The following is a 20,411-nucleotide window of genomic DNA, read 5'->3' as shown; positions in this document are numbered from 1 at the left end:
AAAATTAGTGTGATAAAAAATTTGTAGGAATTGAGTGCAAAGTTTCACAATTCCCTTATCCAAACACAAAGGTAAACAAGAGTTGTAACAAAGTTTAGATAATTCATGCATAAAATTTGTACAAACTTGCACACCAAACAAGAGCTTTAACCAAATAGATGCATAACCATTCTCCTGCATTACACAATACATAATCATTCTCAAATAAGTCTAATCCTAACCAACCAAATAGGTCCATAACCATTCCCATACATTATACAATACATAATAATTCCCAAAATAAGTCTAATCCTAACCAACCAAATATTTTATTACATCAAAGAAGCCATCCACAAACTCAAAAGTCATCCACCAAAATCAAAAGTTATCCATCAATTAAAAGGTAAAGACTTCCACACTTGCAAAAGTTCATGAGGACTGCATGTGATGAGTTTTTGCCTTTTTTGATGGAGATTTATACTTTATAGATGTAGTTGTTATAATTGACTCATTCTATAAACCCCTAGCATAGAAAAACACAGTAGGAGTTCCTCTCCCTTGACCAGTTTGAGCAGTTCCTCCCTCCCCATAGCATTTTGAAGATTGCCTCTCCCTCCACCACCATTTGGAGGAGTTCCAAGCCCTCCCCCAACATTGAGAGCAGTTTCTCTCCCCATATTGTTAGTATCTAGATTGACTTATTCCTCTTTGAGTAGTTTGAGTAATGGTGAATCTGCCCCTAGATTGACTTTTGCCTTGGCTTCTGAATCCTCCTCTAATATCCTGCATTAAATAATCAATCATAGACAACCACAAATAATCAATTAGCATGAATTCAACACAAGTTCAAATAGCATGCATTCACTACTACAATGGGTAATATATTCTTTATTCTCAGTTTTTTTTGTTGTTTTTTGGTTTTACTTGTAAATTGAAGTAGATGATGATGAGTGATGAGGGTCACCCAATGGGTAATAAATTGAAGTAGATGGTGATGAGGGTCATCCAATTGAAAAGTTGTGGAGAAGTTTCAAGAGTAATGTGAAGAAAGCTTATTATAAACCTTTCACAGGAAATAAAAGACAGTGGCAATGTAGAGATTATCTATTTTTAGGGGGATGCAGGCCCTACTGAGACTGACTTTTAGAATCAGATCAAGGTACTCATGGACTTGAATAGATGCAGTTAGTGTTGTGCATTTTTGATATAGCGGCTGACTGTATTTTGGACCCTAATGATGTATGCATACTTTTGTAGTGTACTTATTGAATATTTGGCATTTCATAGTTTTGTATAGTAAGGGCAACTAAAGTTATTGAACTCTACTGATGTACATTGGTACTTTATATTTTATAAGGATGGTGATTGTATGGTTCAATCTTTGACTATTTATAATATTGTATTTATAAGGATGGTGAATTTTGCTCCACATATGATGGAACTTCATCTCATTGCCCGTGATAGGGTCATGACTAACGTTCACCCAAGACTCGCACAACGCAATATCTTCCTTGGTTGACCACGAGCCTCCGATTTCGACAGAAGATGCCATTTGTTTATTTTCTACAAATGGAAAGTAGTACAAAAATGTGAGTGGATAGTAAAAAATATTGGAAGGATAAGAGTTTGTATGGAATTGGTGTGGAAAGTGGAAAATATGAGTAGAGAGTAAAAAATATTGGAAGGAGATGAGTTTGTATGGAGAATTGGTGTGGAAAATGAATAATGTGAGTGGAGAGTAGAAAATATTGTATGGAGAACAAATTGTATGAAGATTTGGTGTTGAAAGTAGATAAAATGGTTAGGTATTTATAGGGAAAAAATACATACTTTTTTGGTATTTTTTTTTTTAAAATTTCAGAATTTTTTCGGATTTTTAAAAAAAAATTTTAGCCAAAAAAAATGAGAACCGTAGGATTTCTGGAAAAAAACCAATCGGAGACACCCGGTGGCGACACGTGTCATCTTCCCGTTGGAGCCTGCATGTGGTGACGTCAGCACACGGTAAGTTCAAATTTTTTTACCGTTGGCACGTGTATTTCGCCCTTGGGCCTGCCCGGGCTCGTGGGACCCGCAACTTACCCGGGCTTCGTCTGCAGCGCTGGAGCTCGTCTGGGCTGTCTCGGGGGGCCTTTGGCCCGGTTTGATAGTAGCGCTGGAGCTGCTCTTAGAGCGTGCCAAAATGGTGCTTTGGTCTTGCGGCACTTTTTTTTTCCCTTATTGCATAGCATATCATGGCTCCACAATTTGTATAGAAGCTTTTATACCCAAACATGGGAGACTTCGGAGGAGCATGGAGATTCACTTGGCAGAGCATTATTGACTTAACGGGTTTTATACCCAAGCATGGATTGCCATCCGTTTGTTTGATTGTGGGTTGCCACCCATGATGGATTGATAATCCATATAATTTGGTTTATGGGTTTCATAAACAAGGTAAGAGACTTCCAGGGAGGAACTTTGTTGAAGATATAAAGGTGTTGAATCGAAGTAGCTCAAATTAGAGCACATACATATTATTTGATTGATAGGATGATTCGTTTAGTGTTAACTCTTTCAGTTTTTACGGCGACTACAGAACGAGCATTTTCAGCTATAAAACATATTAAAAATGTACTTCGCAATAAGATGAAGGATGAGTATTTGACAGATTCCCTTATTGTCTACATTGAGAAAGAACTTTTTATGGATATTGATTCAGATTCAATAATCATAGATTTTGAGAAACTCAAGAAGCGTAGGGTTCTACTTCACTAGGATGTTTGGCAATATGTGTTTAATTTAATGTTTGACAATGTATTTAATTTGATAAGTGACCATGTATTTAATTTAATGTTTTACATATATTATGTATTTCTTTGCATTATATTTGTTTGGTATGTGAATGAACTTATTGTTTAAAAAATAATAATAATATAACATATATTTTATAAATAAAATAAATAAATAAAAATTTAGTCAATTCATATAAAAATTCCGGTTCCGCCATTGGTCTCACTCCAGTTACAAAGATGCCACAATGATTCATTGGTTGTGGACAGTAGGAATATGAAGATGAAAAGACTTGGCTTGGTCAACAGATATTTTTCTTCCACAATCACAAGGATCATTTTCTTCACATTAATCACATGCAAATTTGAAAAAGGTCCAGATTTAAGACTTGAGACTTAAACAGTGACGGATGACAGTGGAAAATATGACCTTTCAATTGCAACTTAACTTATTTATGCACGTTTTTTGTGATTGAAAATAAAAAAGTGCAACTAGAAATGACAATTAGGCTAAATGTTTTTCCGGGTAACCAGGGTAAGGAGGGGTCGTTGCGATTTTCCAAATTCACACAACACACGTCTCTTACTATTCCAAATTTCAACACGTGACTTTTTGTTATTTTTCCTTTTATTTCCATACATCTTGTTGCTGTTCCAATCTGCTCCACATAATTTGGTGGGGTCCAATCCAACGCCGGCATCACTCAAATCCACATAGAAGTTGATCTACAATCAGAAAGAACTCTGATAATGACACGTGGTTCTTTAAGTCTAATGAATTTTACGTTTATTTGGCAGCATGTACAGTGAATTTTATTGAAATGTTTTTAGACCTCGTATTTTGACCAATTTTGATACAAACAGTCAAAAAGCAAAATCCTAAATAGAATCATGCATATATAATCTCTCTCTTATTGACTACCATGCTTGGGTTTCAGATTTTCTTTGCTCCCCTAACTTGGAGAAATTTAATTTCCAAGTAGAAAAGTCTTTCCTATCATTATATATATATATATATATATATATATATAATTTTCTTGTATATATAACTACACATTTCTAGCTACTTGTTAGAAATATTGAATCTACCATTTGGCAGCATGGACCTTCTGCAACTTTTGTTCCTAATCTCCATTGCCACAACCACAACCTTGTGCTTGTCTACCACATATCAGGATTATTCATTGAAAAAGCAGATAGTTGGGCTGGCCAATGAGTTTCACACAGTAAATTGGATGAAGAATGTGAGGAGAGAAATCCATGAAAACCCAGAACTTGCATATGAAGAATTCAAAACAAGCGCACTCATTAGGCGCGAGCTTGACAAGATTGGTGTTGCATATACATGGCCTGTGGCGCATACTGGTGTGGTGGCCACTATTGGCTCTGGCTCTCCTCCCTTTGTTGCTCTGAGAGCAGATATGGATGCTTTGCCCATTCAGGTTAGCTAAGTCAATTTAGTTTAAATTCCTTTACCTTAATTGTTGGGTTTGATCAGATTGATATACTCTGTTGCTTTGATCCTTGTATTATATACTTGTGTCAAGGAAAACACATACAAATGTTTTACCCATGGTTTTGCAATGGCAATTCAATTGTTGGGTTTTAATCACATAGATGTATATATTTCTGCTCTGTATTCGTTTTCTTTAGCTTTTAATCAAAGTTCTTGTGACAAGTAATTGTGGTAAAACGACTAAGACATAAATGGTACAGCAGGCTACTTTTCCTTGATCCATAGAACCGTAGCCTTTCGAGCTTTTGTTGATGAGCATGTGAAGTGAAACAGAGAACCCTTTTATCTCCCCCGCAATGTCATACAGAACATGACAAAAGCTAAGCTTTATATAGCTCAAAATCATAATGTAGGAAAAGAGAGAAATAATCAAAATCATCAACTGTAGTGTTCAATTTGATGTTCTTAATCAAAAAGCACTTTGTATTGACAACATTGCATCTGCATACGAGTATAGGAATTGGTGGAATGGGAGCACAAGAGCAAAGTGGACGGAAAAATGCATGCTTGTGGCCACGACGCACATGTTGCCATGCTTCTTGGTGCTGCTAAAGTACTTCAACAATTGAAAGACACATTACAGGTGAAGTTATGATCATTCTTTGATTATATATATATATATATATAAAAGATTTTCATCTTTTTTCGGTCACCTTATAAATCTACTATCACATTGTTACAGGGAACTGTTGTTCTTATATTTCAACCAGCTGAGGAACGCGGCATAGGTGCGAAGGACATGATCAAAGAAGGGGTGCTTGATAATGTGGAGGCCATCTTTGGGTTGCACGTAGTGCATAGATATCCAAGTGGTGTTGTTGCATCAAGGCCTGGAGAATTTCTAGCTGGTTGTGGGAGCTTCAAAGCAAAGATTCATGGAAAAGGGGGTCATGCAGCAATTCCTCAACAATCCATTGATCCAATTGTGGCAGCATCAGCATCAGTGATTAGCTTGCAAAACATCGTCTCGAGAGAGGCAGACCCTTTAGATTCCCAGGTATATTGCTTATTTGTGTAATTTGGTCTGCAATTATTTAGAAAAATGCAGGATTTTGTAAGACAGTGCTGAGCAATGCATTGACCATTAATGCAGGTGGTTTCTGTAGCTATGATTCAAGCAGGGACTTCATTTAACATCATCCCAGAATCAGCTACAATTTCCGGTACTTTTAGAGCTTTTAGCAAGAAGAGCTTCAATGCAATCAGGGAAAGAATAGAAGAGGTAACAAATTTCCCATGTAGATCAAAATATATTAGTTCCTAATTGGGTATTTAACATCAAAGACATTTCTTTTTTGAATGTTTATTCAAACCACTTTCTTCCTGTCAGGTTGTAAAAGGGCAGGCAGCTGTACATAGGTGCTCTGCTGAGATTGAATTCTTAGGAAATGAACACCCTAGCATCCCCCCTACTATAAACGATGAGAGAATTTACGAACAAGCAAGACGCATCTCAACCAAAATAGTAGGAAAAGAAAACACAAAATTAGCTCCTACCTTCATGGGGAGTGAGGATTTTGCTTTCTACTTGGATAAGGTACCTGGGTCAATGCTATTTTTAGGCACAGGAAATGAAAAGAAAGGAGCCATATATGCGCCACATAGTCCTTACTTTTTCATTGATGAGGATGTGCTTCCTATTGGTTCTGCAATACATGCAGCATTTGCCCATTCTTACCTAGCAGATTCAACTGGGAAGTTGCACCTTCATATCTGAAAGTCCCTTCTTCTTAGTTACTCCAATTATTTCATTAAATGTCAAGTATACAACTTACTTGTTCTTCCATTGGTGTTTCTTCAAGCTGGATGGTGGGAGTTCTACAGAGACTTGCCGGTTTTGTATATATTTATGATTTAAATTCATATCACAAGTTCAGTCTGTTTCACAAATCCAGCTCACTTATACGTTCATCTCAATTGGTCTTGTTAACCAAATCCTTGATATCTCCACCAGATGGTGCATGAAGTTTTTCCTTCTTTCTTTTATGTTTGTGCCTTCGAGTATGTGTGTTTTGAGTGTGCATACGGATGGTTTCATATGTTTGTAACAGCCAGCACCTTTCAGGTTTTTTATTTAGAGACCTTTTATTCCATATTAAAAGATTCATTCAATGCTTGAATAAACTTATAGCACATATTATTACAAAATTTCTACCAACATCACAAAAACAAATTAAACAGAAACTATGACATGTGAAATTCCAAACATACCATGCTGACAATTACATAATCCAGATTACAAACGAAACCATAAGCTGAGACGAACTGTAAGATTAACAGAGGCAGCGATCAGAGCTTCTTCCTCCTCTAGGCAACAAAAGCAGCAACCAAAGCAAAGAAGGCAACAGCCATTGATGGACATGTGAAGCCACTGCCAGAGGGTGGCGCTGCAGGGGTAGCCGCCCCCATACCGGGCATGCCTGGCATGTCAGCTGCAGAACCAAGCATAACTAGTAAGGCAAAACACAAAGCAAACATTGCCAATGTGATCTGAGAAGCCATGACAAGCCCTTGACTTTCGATAGCAGAGAGATTTACCCTTTTTAGCTTATAGCCATTAACCATACAGATTAGACTATATATACAGGATGATGGGGTTGCCTTGTTCGGTCGGTCCTATGACTTCGTTAATCGTTATGGAGAAATGTACAAGGCTACAAGCTGTCAGCTTCTGCACTATCTCCTCTCTGAGCTTTAAAACTTGTTCTGCCGACTTGGTTTGTCTATTTTATCTAGGAAAAATTGAATAGTTAATTGGCTTTTCATTCTTGCCTACAAATTAAAAATGGGAATTAAAAAAGACAAGTCAACAACAAGAAAAACAAACATAACCTTTGGTCTCAATGATGAGTATTTTAACATAGAAAGCTAAAAGCCCTTCCACATAAAGATATAACACCACATCTTAGAATTTCAGAGTTTTTGGTAAAAATGTCGTTGTGCTCCTAATAAAAAAGCTTATAGCAAAAGTAGTTATGAACATAAGGGTTTCTTTACATAAACACTCCCAAATTGGCGTTAATGTTTTGGTTGACGTTGACACCACGTGGAGCTTCTATAATGCTAGGGTTACGTTGAGGAGGTGTGTTGAGAGTTTCAATCCAGCTAGGCGTCCAATAATATGAAGAAATTATTGAACTTAATTATTTTCATTGATCGTCTCTATAAATAAAATAAAAAAGGAAACATTTTCATTGATCGGTGAATATTAAAGATCCCCTCATTATAGCCCCTCATTGTAGTATCATTTGACAAGTGTCATCTATATATTGCTTGGAAAATAACATATAAAAAAAAAAAACCAGCAAGGCCCAATTCGAGACTGTTGGTTTTGGGCTTCAAAGGCAAACAGTCCAACAAAATTGAGATAAGCCCTACAATGTATGTATCCAATAATAGCAAGGCCCAAGAGAGCTGTGAAGCGTCCACTGAACAGGGGAAACAAAGTTTGGACAGTGTCTCGGTAGTTGATAGACTGATCGCCTGCTGCTGGTTTGTTCGATAACAATCTCAGAGACCCCGCCGCTGCAGAATACTATTAACTCTGCAACACAAACCTCCATAGCCATATCCGTACATACGTCGCCAAGAACAACCCTCTCTATGCCCTTCTAACTTCTATCTCACTCACCCTATGGGCTCCGCTTCCGCCATCTCTCTCTGCTCTCATCCTAAGGTACTCTCTTCTCTCTCTCTTTCTCTCTCTCTCTCTCTCTCTCTCTCTCTCTCTCTGTTATCCTCTTTTACTTGAATAATGAAATTACTGTTGGGTTCTCAGATTCTGCTGCGGCCCCTCACGAACAAGCAGAGGCTGCAATCTCAATGCCAATCCCAAGGTTCGGGGAGTGCTTGGCTGGGCTATCGTACGCAGGTTGTGTTTTTACCTCCTATCCTTCCGCGAAGGAGGAGATGCTTGGTGGTAAAAGCGGCTTCTGCGGCTGAGGGAGGTCCTAGAAGGCCCGCCAGTGCTCGGAGAGTGTATAGAGAATCACAGAGCGCGAGCTCATTGCCTGTTGCTCCAGTCAAGCAGCTCGCTTCCTTCGTCGTTCCCGCCGCCTCATTCTTTGCCGTCACTTTCGGTACTGAATTTGCTTTCAATTCCTCTTTTTTTTTTGTTCTTTTTTTTCTTTTGTGTGTGTGTGTGTGTGTGTTTTGCTTCTTGAAAAACTCTAACTTGGTTGAAATGTGGGTTAGAAATCAGGAAGTAGAAGCCTTTATAATTGATTATTAGCAAATTTCAACTGGCAAAAAGCATTGTTCTTTTTCTGTTTCTGTCTTAATCTGGTCCATATATAAATGCCGAATGTAGACGAGGATGACACTTCCCCTACCTGTCGATAAATACCCTTTATTGCGCTTGAGATAATCAAAGTCATTTTTTTGTTCCGCCATTATAATTTCATCTTTATGTTTACCATGCCTCCCAAATTGGTGCACTAATTTATGTCTTCAGCTGACAGTTTTGTGGAAATTGGTGGAGAAAATCCTTGTTCCAAAGCGGCAGAGGACTTCATCTGTTGAAAACAAAACGCCTGCCGAAGGAATGAAGTGGTCTTTTGCCGCCGGTTCAAATTTGCTTACAGGTTTTGGTGCAAAGATTGAGAGAGAGTCCAAGCTGAAGCTCAATGACTTCGCCAAGGAACTTAGGTCATTCAGAAGTGTCGACTTGTCAGGTAGTTCTAGATGCTTTAATGCTCGTGCATGCAGCTTCTCTATTTTTACAGACTTTTAGGAAAAATACTGGCTAAAAATTATATTATACTTTACGTTCTTATTTTCCATTATTCATATCAATTTCATTTAGATGCCAATTTCATTCGTGTTAATTTCAGTAACAATTCATATTTCAAGTTATATGTTTTCATAAGAGGTTTATTATTGTTTGTCAACTTTCTCACTTGATTGTATCTTTCTTTCTTCTTTTGAATACAAACGGGGTTTATTATTCAATTAATGTAATGATTGTACTATACTTCCAAACAAAATGTAAAAAACTCATGTATATTTTTGGCAACACTTTATTTTGACAGGGCGTAATTTTGGAGATGAAGGATTAATTTTTCTTTCTGAGAGTTTGGGTTACAATCAGGTTTGAGTTCTTTAGTCAAATATTTCCACTATCTGTTTTTATTATATATATAATAAAAAATTAATCTTATTAATTTATGAAATATTGTGACTTTGGGCAATTATTGTGTGCTTTTATTGTGTTTCAGACTGCTGAAGAAGTGAGTTTTGCTGCAAATGGAATAACTGGAACTGGAATAAAAGCCTTGGATGGTGTTCTTCAAGCTAACATTATGTTAAAGACTCTTAATCTTTCTGGAAACCCCATTGGAGATGAAGGCATTAAGGTCAGTCCAAATTCCATCTGTTTATGATAAAGTTATTTTGTTAGTTTGCTTGCAAGATTGAGTGTCGGAAATTTTTTCTTTTGAACATCAAATGCTCCCTGCTCCCTACGCAAAATAACATTTTTCAACCATGGGAGTGCAAAGAAAAAGTTTGTGGCTCAGTTGCATGTGTATATTATTGCTTATTCTTGAATCTGAGAGCTTAATGTTGTGTGATGTACTCTTCTTCACAGTGCCTATGTGATATATTGGCGAATAATAATGGTATTCAAAAGCTCCAGCTCAACAGTACTGACTTAGGGGATGAGGTTAGCTTACTTCTTTCTATCAAAGCTAGTGCCCTGATGAGTACAGACACGTGCCTTCAAAATCTGCAAGAGGAAAGGATTGTCCATGAATGATATGCCTAACAAGCTGACGGCTTCACTGTGCAGGGTGCAAAGGCTATTGCAGAAATGTTGAAGAATAATTCAAGCTTGCGTGCTCTCGAACTTAACAACAATATGATCGACTACTCTGTAAGGAGTTGCCTCCAGATATTCTAAGATTGTAGGTTTTAATGACTTCAATCACAGTTGACTAACTGGTTCTATTTGTGATTTGCTCTTTGCAAAATGGAGGTAGGGATTTACAAGTCTTGCTGGAGCTCTTGTTGAGAACAACACAATACGGAATATACATCTGAAGTTAGTGCACCCTCCTCCTTTTTCTTATATAATACAATTTCTGGTTTATATGTACCGTTTGTTTGTTTGTATTGCTTGGCTGTGGCTATTCTTGAGCACACTAAGTTAAAAATTATATTGTAGTGGTACTTAACTTCTATTCTTTTTAGAAATTCTGATGTCATTTTATTATTTTTTATAGTGGCAATTATGGTGGTGCCCTGGGGGCCAATGCTTTAGCGAAAGGACTTGAGGGGAACAAGTCTTTAAGGGTACATGTTTCGTCACTTCCACTCTTTTTCTGTTTTGCATTGAGACAAATTAATTTACCACTCTATGTTGATGATCCCTCAGAATTTTGTATAAATTTCGAAGGTATTTTACATCCTCTGTTAACTGGAAAATACAAGTAGTTGGATAGCTGAACTGACTATGTAATAAGAAGCCTTAAAAAGACATTCAGTCACAATGGATTCACAAAATCTGCTCTTCATCAACTCTTTTAGAGATTGACAAAACCCTATTTAGTGTTGCCAAGAAATGGTGATCATTATTCTTCTTTGATATGTCACAATATTGTTGCATATAAATAGATGAGTTCGCAACAGAATGGATTAAGTTCTTCATTGTAAGGGATCTGAGGTTAACAGCTATGTTATCTATGCAGGAACTTCATTTGCATGGAAATTCTATTGGAGATGAAGGAGTGGCTGCTTTGATGTCAGGTTTATCATTACATAAAGGTTTGCATTTCACTATATCAATTGCCAACGTTAGTGATGTAGAATGCATATGAATAGTTTTCCTAGTTCTACATCAGTTATTGAGCTATTTTATTTTATTTTTTCAGCAATTGATCTGATATGCATATTTGCTCAGGTAAACTTACACTTCTAGATATTGGCAACAACTCTTTTAGTGCAAAAGGCGCCTTTCATGTTGGTGGATATGTCAAAAAGACCAAGAGCTTGTTATGGTTGAACGTTTACATGAATGATATAGGTGATGAGGTATGGTATTTTCAAGTTGTTAACCATTTCTGCCGCACACTTATGCGAACTCGTACTTTTATTTGGTTCCCTGTTCATTGGTTAAAATCACTTAACATAGAATATTTAGGATTTTTGTATGTGAAATTAGATTGATGGATCAAGTCCTCCATTAAGTGTCGTTTCAAGGTTGTCAGCTTGCTTTGAACTACTGCTACTGCGACAGTTATCACTGTTTGGATGTTTCTGGCATTTGACAAGCTTAAGACATAAAAGAGAATTGAAAACTAATTTTTATCTACATACTTATTTTGGAACTTAGTTCATTGTTTGTGCTAAAACTTAGTTCATCCTTGCTGATGTGTAAATCCTGTTCATGTTTAGGGAGCTGAAAACATTGCAGATGCTTTGAAGCAAAACCGGACAATAACAACCATAGACCTGGTGAGAAGAGCATGCTTCTTTGTTAGCATAACTTTTTATGTACATGTTTTATTCTATTTTATTTAAAAACGAAAAAAGAGAGGTCCTGAACATACTAATTTAAAAAACATTGGGTCGCTCTCAAAGGGAGGAAATAACATCCATGCCAAGGGAGTCACTGCCATAGCTGAAGCGTTGAAAGTTAATTCTGTCATTACATTTGTAAGTCTCTAATCTGTGCCCTTTTCCTTTTTTTTCCTTTTTCATTTCTATTCATGAATGTAATGGCAGAAACTTCTCTCTTCTCTCAGTTGGAGCTTGGTTATAATCCCATGGGACCTGATGGGGTGAAGGCTTTATCCGAAGTTCTCAAGTTTCACGGAAACATAGAAACCCTTAAGCTTGGCTGGTGCCAGGTGATCTATTGTTTTTCACATATGCTTATCTATTTCTAGATCTTCGATCTGGGTTTTCTGTATCCGTTTGAGAGGATCTGGTAACAATGTAATATAAAAATCTTTTGCAGATTGGTGCAAAGGGTGCAGAGTTCATCGCGGATATGTTAAAATATAATACTACAATACGCGTTCTGGACTTGCGGGCAAATGGACTTCGAAATGAAGTTAGTTCCTGTAGATAATCAATGTCTTTATACTCCATTTGGGTCGTTTTGATCACTCCAATCTAATGTTATTTTCCTTTTTATGCATTGGAAAATGCAGGGTGCATCCTGCCTGGCTCGTAGCTTAAAAGTGGTGAATGAAGCTTTAAGTTCGTTAGATTTAGGGTTCAATGAAATCAGAGTATGTATTGACTTTGTGTTTTCCGTGCGCTTTTTTCACATTTTAGCAGTATTTTGCACAATTTGAAAATGGTTTTGTATTCAGGATGACGGGGCGTTTGCAATTGCTCAAGCACTGAAGGCCAATGAAGATGTGACAGTCACATCTCTGAACCTTGCGAGTAATTTCCTCACCAAATTTGGGCAGGTAACCTTCTCATCCTCTTAAGGGTTATTTTTTTTTGTCTTTCACCATTTTGGCATTTTATTTTGTGCTGCTTGTTTTCACATGCATCTTAATGAACTTTTGCATGATGCAGAGTGCTTTGACAGATGCAAGAGACCATGTATATGAGATGAGTGAAAAAGAAATCAACATTTTTTTCTAGAAGGCTTACTTATTAGACTAGAAATGTGGGTGGTATGTGGGAAACGAGGTCTTTTGGTTTATTCTTTTTCCCAGGAAGCATGGGTAAGAACTCCAATATCCAAACTTGTGGTTGAAAATTTTGAGTTCTTATCGACTTCCACTTACTGAGGAACAAATTGGAAATTTTGACATTGAGAGATCATAGTTAGCTCTTCAGTCATAGATAGGTACTGTTCGTAAGGCTTTTCTTTTTCTTTTCATGGGTTGGGGGTTGGGGGTGGTGTTATTCACTAGAGAGTTGAAGTATAAGTCTACAAAGCTTTGTATCTTTCAATGTACTGATAAATTCAGATAAGTTTTTGTAATGATTTATTATTAGTATTTAGTACCAAGACCAACCAAGAAAAGATGAGTGGTGGTGCCTTTATAAATTAGAGAAGTGAGTTTTGAGGGTGCCGATGCAATGCAATGCCATATGGCCTTGGATGGATGATTCTGTTGAACTGTTAAGCGGTGTAGCGTGTGCGTGGCTCACTTTGGAAACAGCATTCATGTCGTAGCTGGGAACATTGACTGTTGTGTCACCGCACCACCGCCTCAACTTCTAGTGAGCTAGCTGGTCCTCTTGAAATTTAAGTGCAGGACACACCCACCGTTTCAATTTCTGTGCCTTGGCCCACTTTTTATTTTTGTTCTGCACTCGTGGTTTAGTTCAGTTGGGTAAAGTTGTGCATACGCTCTTTGCACTTGAGTTCTATCACCTTCTTCGTATATTAGATTAATTTAAAATATTATTTTGTTTGAAAGAAAAAAAAAACACAATAATTCAGACATGTTCGACATTATTGATTCAAAATCCGTCTTGTAACAAAAGATTGATTCAAAATTCATCTTGTGACAAAATATGCACTATGACGTATCATTCTCTTTATTTTCATTTTTTTTTTCATACATACATTATGCATGCAATACAACTAGAGCAGATCTGTCTCCTGTATACATGCATACTTCCAATCCATGCATCCAGCCAGCTCGTAGCCTGCCTCCTGCATCCTGCTGCCCATCACCATTTTTATTTCAAATTCATTTTTTATGATCTTATCTTATCCTAAAATAGTTATGTTATGCATGCATACTATTACTGGTTCACATCCAAAAAGGAAAGACGAGAGAGAGAGAGAGAGAAGAGTATATCTACTTCTTGTAAGATATCATATGTTTGTATTACAAAACAAAGTCAGCTACTGCCAAAATGGGGTCTGTCATGGTTTCAGACCCCGATGGCGTCGTACTTAGTTGAAAACAAAATCACAAAATAAAACGACACTGTTGTGTTCATCATCTAATTAAACGCAGAAGAGTAGAAGACAAGACATGCGCAATATGGGAGAAGATACATGGGCAATAAGGTAACTGTATTATTAAGAGGCAACTGCTATGCTATGTATATCAAGAGCTCTGCCTTTCAGTTCCGGATATATACAACACTGCTTCTGCTTGTGTTTAAATTAAATGGCTTTACGCTTGCTTCTTGTTATGGCGGTTTTGCTCTTCTGCATGGAGACGCAGGTGAATAAAAGCCTTCAAGTTCCACTCCCTTCCCTTTATTACTCAACTCTTTTCCTCTGGAGATCATGCCTTCACCAAAATATTTACATGTTTTTCCATACATGCAGGTCTCATCTGATTCGAATATACAAGACCATGAAACCCAGGTTTAGACTAATCACCACGACCTTTCTTTTTTATTTCTATTTTGGGTTTGTTTTGTGTGCTGGATATTTAATTACTTCATTCTTACCGATTACTCTAGGTGGTGAAAGGGGCAAACAGAAGGCTTTTACCCTACCTGAGTATGCCTTTTCTCAATCCCTTGCCTTTGTTTATGATGCATGCATGTAGTTCATTTAGTATTTAATAAATAACATACGTTAACACAGCGGTGTGTGTTAATTAAATGTGTTTTGTTTTGTATTAATTTGATAATTAATAATAATGCAGATTGTGATGAGTTATGCAACTCGAGGTGCAGGTTGCACTCAAGGCCAAACGTGTGCACAAGGGCATGCGGTACCTGCTGTGTGAGGTGCAAGTGTGTTCCTCCGGGTACCTCCGGCAACCGGGAGGCCTGTGGAAGGTGCTACACTGATATGACCACCCATGGCAATCGCCTCAAGTGCCCTTAATTACTACTATATTTCCAATCAAGGCCAATTATTGAAAAAACCAAAAATAAATAAATCGCACTAGGAAATAAATTTCAGATATTTAATCAGTGAGTGTTGTATTTTCTTTCTTTGTATCAATGTTGAGTTCAGTTAATGAGTCTTGTGTTATTTGTTGTAAGTTGTAGCGAACAATAATAAATATTGCAGACTTGTGTATCTGTATGATTGTATCTCCTCCTCTCACGTCCAATGCTCTTAAAACCCAACCCTTTTTGTTCTTTTTGAAATCATAAAACCCAACCTCTTTGGTCCATTTTATTACTGGACAGAACAACCGATACACCTAGGAATTCGATTTATTTCGGGTTTTATCCACCGTGGGTCAAAAATATAAAATTATTCTAATTTCAACTTGTGGAGGAAAATAAAAGATTTGTAGTTCAATTGGTTAAAAAGTATTTATTTTTGCACTCGAGATCTTAGGATTCAGTCCGATGCTCGTCTCCTCTACCCCGATAGTGCTTGTAACAATAAATAAATAAAAACTTGTGCAGGGAAATTCTTCATACCAATCGTATCCCTTCCTTTCAAGTTCATGAGAACGGCTTTACATCTTTGGTTAAAAGCCACTCAAAGTTGATCTGACGTATTCTTTCCAAAGGAGCAGAACCTGTCCATCAACGCCCCCCTATTGTTTTTGCTGCTGCACAATCTCTACCACCCAATTTGCTCACGTTATACACATCCATATTTCCATGGCAGTCCTGTCATGTGAACCCAGGAGAAGAACAAATAATAGTTGATCTTAGTGCTGTGCAGGATTCAAATCAATTTGCTAAAATCGACCAATCCAATCCAATTCAATTCAATTTTCATTCATTTTGACGACATTGGCATATTTGATTGGATTAGAAAAATAAAAATTCAATTGAATCGGTTCAGATGACGGATCAAAAGTTGAAAATCTAACCTAAATTGAACCAATCCAATGTACACATTAATACACATTCATATTGTATAATATCTACACTTTCATTTTGTTTTTCACTAATATATTAAAATTATTTTTGAAAAAAATTAAAAAACATTAACATATTAAATATATTATTATATTAATTTATATTAATGTCATATCTTTGATCATATTGAATTTTGTATTATATGATAATGAAAGATTATGAATTTTTTTTTTGTGATGATTATTTTTTCATACAAACCAATCATTCAACCTAATCTAATTCAATATACATTAAATCAGATTAGATTGGATCCTGACATCCGACCATATTAAATTGAATTGTAAATTTTGTAATCTAATAAAAATTTAGATTGAATTGAATTGGTAAAAAACCATTGGTGTCGAATCCATAGGGGTTGATCTCAACTACTCCTTTTAAGTTCCTTTCCCCTTTCGTGTTGTACGTGTACCTTTATGAAACCGCAAAATATGGATGGCCTGCTGAGTGTTTTCATGCGTCAGCAGCTACCAGCTTCTTTAATAATTATATGGCACCTTCCTCCTGTCGATGACCCCATGGGCAATCATGGAGTTTTCATGTGAAAATACAGCCTTTATAATACATGCAATTGCAATAACATTTTATCGCTTAAGAGCATTTTCATTCCTCCTCTTTTGAAATTGCAAGAACACCACCCGCAAAGGAATAGTCCATGATCAAAAGTGAGCCACGAAATTGAACAAGCCCGAAGGTAAGGAGAAATTATAGAATAGTACGGATGTACCACGTCAGCATATGATACTCTTATTCAAATATTGTCATATGTCTATTTTAAAATAGAAATTAAACTTTTTTTACAGCTGGATTTATTTCTTAATTTTTATCTTATGAAATAAAATTAGAAAATTGAAAAACATAAGAAAAAGGAAAAAGAAAAAGAGAATTTCCAATAGCAACCCCTCCCGAACTCAACACCTCTAATCCCAAAAACATGCCATGACTGTCACCCATCTCCACACTACCTGCCATGACTGCCACCCATATCCCTACCTCTCTTTAAATAGAAATTAAGCTTTTTTTTACAGCTGGATTTATTTCTTAATTTTTATCTTATGAAATAAAATTAGAAAAACTTAAGAAAAAGAGAATTCCCAACAGCAACCCGTCCCGAACTCAACACCTATAATCCTAAAAACATGCCATGACTGCCACCCTTCTCCACACTACCTGCCATGACTGCCACCCATATACCTGCCATGCTAACATTAAATACATATTTTTATGACCATTTTATCCCCAATAACAATTTAGAATTACAATATATCATTAAATGCATTCTTTTTTTATTTGATTTAATATGGGTATAATTGAAAATTTATACAAACTTTGTTTTCCAATCCTACTCAAAACAAATATGGGAAAGGAAATAAAGTGATATTTCCCGGTTACTTTCTCAGTATTACCAAACGTGGGAAAAGAATCTTCAATTCTCATTCCTTGGAGAATGACATAGGAAATGATTTCCCCTCAAATTCATTCCATGAACCAAACGGGACCTAGGTAATAGAGTTTAAAGAGAGGTAGAGAAAACTAGTATTGATGATTATGATGATGATGAAATGGAATAGTGGAAGCATTGGTGTTTGTGTTAATGGTTGAGAAATGTTAGAGTGAATACAAAACAGAGAGACCCTTTGAGAGAATTTTGTATTTATTATAAAAATAAAAAATAGAGTATGAAAAGTACCCCTGAATATTGAGAGTAGAATTGTATTTGCTCTTGTGATGTTTACACTAACAGAATTTCCTCTCATATGGAAACTCACTCTCTTTTGTTTCCTCTCGCTCTTCATTTCTTCTCTTCCTTTCTTTCCTCTCTTCTCCTTTGGTGTGTTCTACAATTGAATGAGCAAGCCTATTTATAGGAAAATTGGATGGCTTCATTATCCAACATTATCATTAAGCTTCCAACATCATCATTAAGCTTTTGACTAAGCTTCCAACATCATCATTAAGCTTTTGACTAATACATCCTTCATGTGGGCTTCATCTCTCACTTTACAACACTCCCCCTTGGAAACCACATGTCCCTAGATTGGTTGCCTCATTAAAACCTTGCTTGGAAAAACCCAGTGAGAAAAAACCTAAGCGAAGGAAAAAGAGGACAACTTTATTTGGGACATAAGGATAATGTTAAATGCGCTCATGTTGCCTCGTTAAAACCTTGCTAGGAAAAACCCTAATCGAAGAAAAAAGAGTACATAACCATGGGTAACATAAAATTCTGTGTATATTAACACGCGTGCGACACTGCCTCGTTAAAATCTTGCTAGGAAAAACTCAGTGGGATAAAAACCTGGACGAAGGAAAAAAAAAAAGTACAGTGTGTGAAGGTCTTTATTGATAGCACGCTTCCCTTGATGCTTGGCAAAATATCCTTAAGCCATACTGTTGATCATATGTTGACACTGCTTCTGTAAGTCAATCTTGTAATATTGTTGGATGCTCGCCCTGAAAAATCTCCTCTTGAAATCTTCATGACTAACTTTTTCCAGTAAGCGACCATAGAAATTTCCAGAGTCCGCGTATTTAACAAAATCTGGGCTATTTGTAAGTTCACTTGAAAAGAATATGCCCATATATGGTGTTTTGCGGAGATCGCATCAAATATGCCTCACATCATTCCAAAGTGGTGGTGATGGAGCTGAGCCCAATATAGAAAATATAATATCCGGTCCAGTATACTTCTAGAAAATTATTTAAGTGCCCAACGGATAATCCATATAAAAATACTTCAATATCTTCTTAGTATAAGCAAGAATCTCGTTGGCATAATGCTCGATCTTCAGGCCAAGACAAATATTTCTTGAACTCTTCAGGAGTTTTAATGTGTTGCAAACATATTATAATCAATGTACTCACTTAGGGAATTTATGCACATTAGTATTGAGTACAGGTTTTGTACTTCAAGCACATGTCCTTCAGGGACTTGCTTCATGCAATTGCAATTCTTTCAGGGATTTTGTTTAAGGGATTAAACTTTATAACACATTATATAGCTTTAACCCAGCTATTTATACATCTTTGGGGAATCGCTTCTAATAACCCCTAAAAATAACATGTTGGTCTCCGCAAATGTGCAATAAGGGGGCACAATTGAATCTGTAAATATAGAGAAAACCCAACATTTCTTGTTTCTGCCAAAAACATTGTGTCATACAAAGTGGGTATATTCCCTTTTATTTCGAACACCCAAGTATAACTTTCAGTATTAACATATTTTGTGGTTCGTACTGTGGGTTTGTTCTTTCACATTCATTCTCATCTACAGTGGAGTTGCCTCTTTCCATTTTGGCCAATGATATTGTCGACATTTAATAATAGAACGTGGTTTCAATCAACACAGCCCATTGATGATTTGAGTAGTTACTCTAAAATCAAAAATTTTCATTCATCAATTCATGATCACATCATTCTCATGTGCATGCGCATGCATCAATTATAAGCATTTCTTTGCTTTTGGGTACCCAAGCCACTTCTGAGGGGCTTTTATTGTCTCTTTCCAGACAGACATCTCTTATAAGATGAATTATGTGATAATGTAGATCATAACCTCCAATGGAGCGTTATTTTACAGTAGGGTGTGGATAATCTCCATTTAGGGAGTTGGAACATTTAGAACTCATATATTTGTCATACTGCAGGCATGCCACAGATTAATAAATACATGTCAATTAATTTCTGGGACTTTAAACCATATAATTTGCTACGTATTAGGCGTGCTTCGTATCAATATTGACATGTTAAAGGATTGTCCTTCCAAGACTTCAATTCATATAATTTGCTACGCAACAGGCGTGCATCATATTGATCACTACTATACCCATGTTTTGTTCTTATGAGACTTTAATCTATGCAGTGTATCGTTAATGTATTCGACTTGCAATCTATGAAATTTGCATTAATAATTCATGAATACATATCAGAATGATACAAGCCATTCTTTTGGAATGGTCATAATACAAGTCGTTCTTCTGGAACGATCTATAATGCAAGTCATTCTTCTGGAATGGTCCTTTGCATGGTGTTCTTCTGGAACGGCCTTATCACCTTCAAGGATGTTGTACAAAATATCAAAATAAGAGTACAAGTATAAAATAACATAAGTATTGCTTACATCCTTAGGTGGGAGAGACTTTGCTCAAATATCTTCCAAGCTCGTATCGATTCAACAAATACAATGTAATGCTTGATGATCTAGTTATATCCTGCAAGAGCAAAAATCACAACTCTTTTGCCTCTGTCAAAACAAATAACCCTCAGAGTTAGGATCACTTCATGGATTCTTTCTTCGAATGTTCGTTCTAAAGAAATAAAATCCCTTATGAACAGAGAGTTATAAAAAGAAAGAAAAGATACAAAAATTGTGATATTAA

General features: G+C 36.4%; 2 protein-coding genes across 3 annotated transcripts; both read left to right on the top strand.

The window, feature by feature from the left end:
• LOC18789400 (IAA-amino acid hydrolase ILR1-like 1) lies at nt 3,686–6,367 on the top strand. Its single transcript, XM_007222997.2, has 5 exons — nt 3,686–4,192; nt 4,724–4,849; nt 4,949–5,263; nt 5,360–5,488; nt 5,597–6,367. The coding sequence occupies exons 1-5, from the start codon at nt 3,851–3,853 to the stop codon at nt 5,981–5,983; spliced, it is 1,299 nt and encodes a 432-aa protein (XP_007223059.2). The 5' UTR covers nt 3,686–3,850; the 3' UTR covers nt 5,984–6,367.
• Nucleotides 7,700–14,674, top strand: LOC18790001 (protein NLRC3). 2 transcript variants are annotated; one of them, XM_007222871.2, is made up of 20 exons: nt 7,700–7,942; nt 8,045–8,345; nt 8,727–8,939; nt 9,297–9,355; nt 9,483–9,620; nt 9,854–9,928; nt 10,055–10,138; nt 10,245–10,306; nt 10,488–10,557; nt 10,953–11,028; nt 11,165–11,295; nt 11,659–11,718; nt 11,845–11,919; nt 12,009–12,113; nt 12,224–12,319; nt 12,420–12,500; nt 12,585–12,686; nt 12,799–14,417; nt 14,525–14,563; nt 14,662–14,674. In XM_007222871.2, the coding sequence occupies exons 1-18, from the start codon at nt 7,901–7,903 to the stop codon at nt 12,865–12,867; spliced, it is 1,839 nt and encodes a 612-aa protein (XP_007222933.2). In that variant the 5' UTR covers nt 7,700–7,900; the 3' UTR covers nt 12,868–14,417; nt 14,525–14,563; nt 14,662–14,674. The 2 variants fall into 2 exon arrangements, with proteins under 2 accessions (XP_007222933.2, XP_020411406.1); XM_020555817.1 differs by lacking the exon at nt 7,700–7,942 and having other exon boundaries at nt 8,260–8,345; nt 8,720–8,939.

The sequence above is a fragment of the Prunus persica genome, chromosome G1 (genome assembly GCF_000346465.2).
Source record: "Prunus persica cultivar Lovell chromosome G1, Prunus_persica_NCBIv2, whole genome shotgun sequence".
Lineage (NCBI taxonomy): Eukaryota > Viridiplantae > Streptophyta > Magnoliopsida > Rosales > Rosaceae > Prunus > Prunus persica.
The sequence above is the reverse complement of the archived record's forward strand: the minus strand, read 5'-3'. Positions and strand labels throughout refer to the sequence as shown.

What these genes read in the sequence shown, in the direction of transcription:
- LOC18789400 (XM_007222997.2), top strand. Translation starts at nt 3,851, where the DNA reads ATGGACCTTCTGCAACTTTTGTTCCTAATCTCCATTGCCACAACCACA. An exon ending in AATTGAAAGACACATTACAG is followed by an intron (nt 4,850 to 4,948) that starts GTGAAGTTATGA and finishes ACATTGTTACAG; the next exon opens with GGAACTGTTGTTCTTATATT. An exon ending in CAGACCCTTTAGATTCCCAG is followed by an intron (nt 5,264 to 5,359) that starts GTATATTGCTTA and finishes CCATTAATGCAG; the next exon opens with GTGGTTTCTGTAGCTATGAT.
- LOC18790001 (XM_007222871.2), top strand. Translation starts at nt 7,901, where the DNA reads ATGGGCTCCGCTTCCGCCATCTCTCTCTGCTCTCATCCTAAG. An exon ending in ATTCTTTGCCGTCACTTTCG is followed by an intron (nt 8,346 to 8,726) that starts GTACTGAATTTG and finishes TTCAGCTGACAG; the next exon opens with TTTTGTGGAAATTGGTGGAG. An exon ending in TTGGAGATGAAGGCATTAAG is followed by an intron (nt 9,621 to 9,853) that starts GTCAGTCCAAAT and finishes TCTTCTTCACAG; the next exon opens with TGCCTATGTGATATATTGGC.